The sequence below is a fragment of the Phoca vitulina genome, unplaced genomic scaffold (genome assembly GCF_004348235.1).
Source record: "Phoca vitulina isolate PV1807 unplaced genomic scaffold, GSC_HSeal_1.0 scaffold10, whole genome shotgun sequence".
NCBI classification, from domain to species: domain Eukaryota; kingdom Metazoa; phylum Chordata; class Mammalia; order Carnivora; family Phocidae; genus Phoca; species Phoca vitulina.
The window spans coordinates 14,799,484-14,803,089 of NW_022589713.1; the positions used below are offsets into that span (position 1 = coordinate 14,799,484).

Sequence of the window (3,606 nt, forward strand, 5' to 3'; positions counted from 1 at the left end):
AGTGTAATTTTTAAAGGATCTGCACAGATCATATAAGATGATCTTTCAAAGGTAAGTAATATAGAATGTTGGCGTTAGAGACCCTAAAGCTTACATAGTCCAGCCTCAGTCCGTAACTGAAGCCAACAAGAAGGCAAGACTTTTGTCCAGGCTCACAGTGTAGGGGCAGAGCCAGGACCAGAGCCAGCAACCCTAACTTTTACCTCAGGCTCTCCTCCAAGATGACAGAGCTTCTAAAGTCCAAGAAAATGGCTCTCTACTTGTTTATTATATTGACTTGATTAAAGTATTTAAGATAGGTGGTCCAGAGTTATAGCTGTTTATAGTGACCATTGACTAAACAAGGAAAAAGAACATTATAAAGACACTTTATATTCGCAGATAACAATATATTGAATAATGATTTGAAGTTACCTTTATGAACCTCTTTTATAGCACATACATTTATGGAGTAGAATTAATAAATAATTCTTGCTCAGTTCGCCGGCGCCCCTCAGCCTCGCCACTCCGCTCTTAGAGCTCCTCGGCCTCGCCGCTCGCCTTTGATTTTCCTCAGTCCTCTGACTTTGATCCCTTTGCCCAGTCGAAGCCAGGCAGCGCCACGAGCAGAGCCAACAGCAGCCCCAAGAGTGGTGCCAGAAGCGCAGCCTCCGCTCCTCCTGGAACTGAGGCTGCCGCCATCATGTCTGCTGCAAACCCTGAGACTCCAAACTCAACCATCTCCAGCGAGGCCAGCACTCAGCCCTCCTCAGCTACAACCAGCCAAGGCTATGTTTTACCAGAAGGCAAAAGCATGCCAAACACCGTTTTTGTTGGTGGAATTGGTGTTAGGATGGATGAAACCGAAATTAGAAGTTTCTTTGCTAGATATGGTTCAGTAAAAGAAGTGAAGATAATCACGGATCGAACTGGTGTGTCCAAAGGCTATGGATTTGTTTCATTTTATAATGATGTGGATGTGCAGAAGATAGTAGAATCACAGATAAATTTCCATGGTAAAAAGCTGAAACTGGGACCTGCAATCAGGAAACAAAATTTATGTGCTTATCATGTGCAGCCTCGTCCTTTGGTTTTTAATCCTCCTCCTCCACCACAGTTTCAGAGTGTGTGGAGTAATCCAAACACTGAAACTTATATGCAGCCTCCAACCATGATGAATCCTATAACTCAGTATGTTCAGGCATATCCTTCTTATCCAAGTTCACCTGTTCAGGTCATCACTGGATATCAACTGCCTGCATATAATTATCAGATGCCACCACAGTGGCCTGCTGGAGAACAAAGGAGTTATGTTATACCCCCGGCTTACACTGCTGTTAACTACCACTGTAATGAAGTTGATCCAGGAGCTGAAGTTTTGCAAAGTGAATGTTCAGTTCATGAAGCTACTCCATCCTCAGGAAATGGCCCACAAAAGAAATCTGTGGACAGAAGCATGCAGACTGTGGCATCTTGTCTATTTAATCCAGAGAACAGACTGAGAAACTCTCTTGTTACTCAAGATGACTACTTCAAGGATAAAAGAGTACATCACTTTAGAAGAAGTCGAGCAGTGCTTAAATCTGTTTGATCCTTTCTGCTAACTTTCTAGTCTCATGGGAAGTTGCTGGTTTTGAATATTAAGAAGAGACTGAAAGTTTTCACTATTATAGAAATTTAATTCTGAATTTTGATAACTCACACTCAGACTTTCTTACATAAGTTGTATTAGATTGCCTAGTTTTATTTTACATTGAAACTGTTCTTCATTAGATGTTTATTTAGAAACTAGTTCTGTGTTCAATATATAGTTGAAAGTAAAAAAGAATTGAGACTGAAAGGAATAACTTTAAGATTTATTTGTACGGATTTTTTTTTTAATTGAAATTGACATTTTAAGGGTTTAAAAGCAATTACTGATTTTCAGGAAATTAGAAAACCTATTTTGAAAGGTCAGAATTTTGATAGTTTGAATTCAAGCATTTCACTTCTCCAACAAGTATCTGTGAACAGTACAATATTTACAGTATTGTTCTTTACATTTATGATTTGTCTCGAAATTTACCACAAAAGCAGAGTTTTTAAAACTGTATTTTTAATCAGTGGAACTCAATATTTGGTTAGCTTTATTGAAGTCTTCCTTATCTAAACCCATTAAGAGATTCTAAACAAACAGTCCAATCAGTGGGTCTTACGTTTATTAGTTCAAAGTACTTGTCTTTTATCTAGAATCCACACATAGATATCCTATTTGATTGGGATAGTAATTAGGATAACTAAAATTCTGGGCCTAATTTTTTAAAAAAATTCAAAACAAACTAAACTAAGTACATAAGCTTTTCAGTGAGTTACCATTCTCCTTTTTTCTTTTAATTTTTTTTCCTTGAAATGCTAAACTCAATGGCTGTATCTTAAATTGTGCAAAATACTGGTATTAAAGAATCCTGAAACTTTTTTTATGTCACTTAAAGGTTAATCAGAGTATCTGAAAGGAATTGTTTTTATAAAACCATTAAAATGTTAGTTATTTGTTAAAGAGCAAATAGATTTTATTTTTGCTTGTTAGCCTATTATATTTCCTTTTTTTAAAGTAAAATATGTAGGGGCGCCTGGGTGGCTCAGTCGTTAAGCGTCTGCCTTCGGCTCAGGTCGTGATCCCAGGGTCCTGGGAACGAGCCCCGCGTTGGGCTCCCTGCTCCGCGGGAAGCCTGCTTCTCCCTCTCCTACTCCCCCTGCTTGTGTTCCCTCTCTTACTTTCTCTCTCTCTGTCAAACAAACAAACAAACAAACAAACAGGACATGCCAGTGCAGGAGGGAAGATAAACGCTCCATGTAGAGGAAGTAGCAGGTGGAAAGACTCTTCCTTTTCATTAAATAGTAACTCCCTGGGCACATACGACATGCCAGGCATATAACGTATTTAAGGTGCCTGAGGGACATCTCGGTGAAGTTGTCTGTGAAATGAGCAGAAATGTAGTTCAGAAACACAGGAGAGAGGGCTGGACTGCAGGTGGGGTTGTGGGTGTCCTCAGCATCGACGTGGTAAGCGATGTGGAACTGAAGAGGGCAGTGAGATCCCTCAGGGAAAGATGTGGAGGAGAGAGAGGAAGCCACTATCATCACCCTAATCTTATAAATGAGGAAATTCAGGCTCAGAGAGGTTAAGTAACCTGTCCAAGGCCACATAGCCATCGAATGGCTGAACCACAACTCCAAATTAAGATCTCTTGGCCCTTGGAGCTTATCATCCTTTCCAGGACACCACGCTGACATTGCTGATTTCTCTCTGCTTTTGTTGCTGACTTGAAGAATGGAGAAAAAATCATTTTAGGATATGCTCTAACAGTGTTCTCAGTAACTGTCATACAGAAGATTGTAAAACATGCTACTTTAGGAAGCCCTTTCAGACCAGTAGAAAAGTCAGTAGATTCTGTCATTTTTCCTTTAAAATTCAGTAATGAGTATATAGCGTAAACAATAGCAACCTCCAAGAAATAGCCAGGTAGAATACAGCCAGTGAAAAATTAAGGTATTGGAATATGAGAAAGGAGACAAGCAGCTAGATAGGAGAAATATTCACTTTTCTTGGCTTTTATTTGGTGGCACTTAATATTTAATAAATTCTGA

The 3,606-nt window shown here is 39.4% G+C and overlaps 1 protein-coding gene across 1 annotated transcript; it reads left to right on the forward strand.

Annotated features, from left to right (window-relative positions):
- The first annotated feature begins 676 nt into the window (after window positions 1-676).
- Window positions 677-1,570, forward strand: LOC116635291 (deleted in azoospermia-like). The gene has a single exon (XM_032409207.1). It carries the CDS (start codon window positions 683-685, stop codon window positions 1,568-1,570), a length of 888 nt encoding a protein of 295 aa, XP_032265098.1. The 5' UTR covers window positions 677-682.
- The last annotated feature ends 2,036 nt before the right edge of the window (window positions 1,571-3,606 follow it).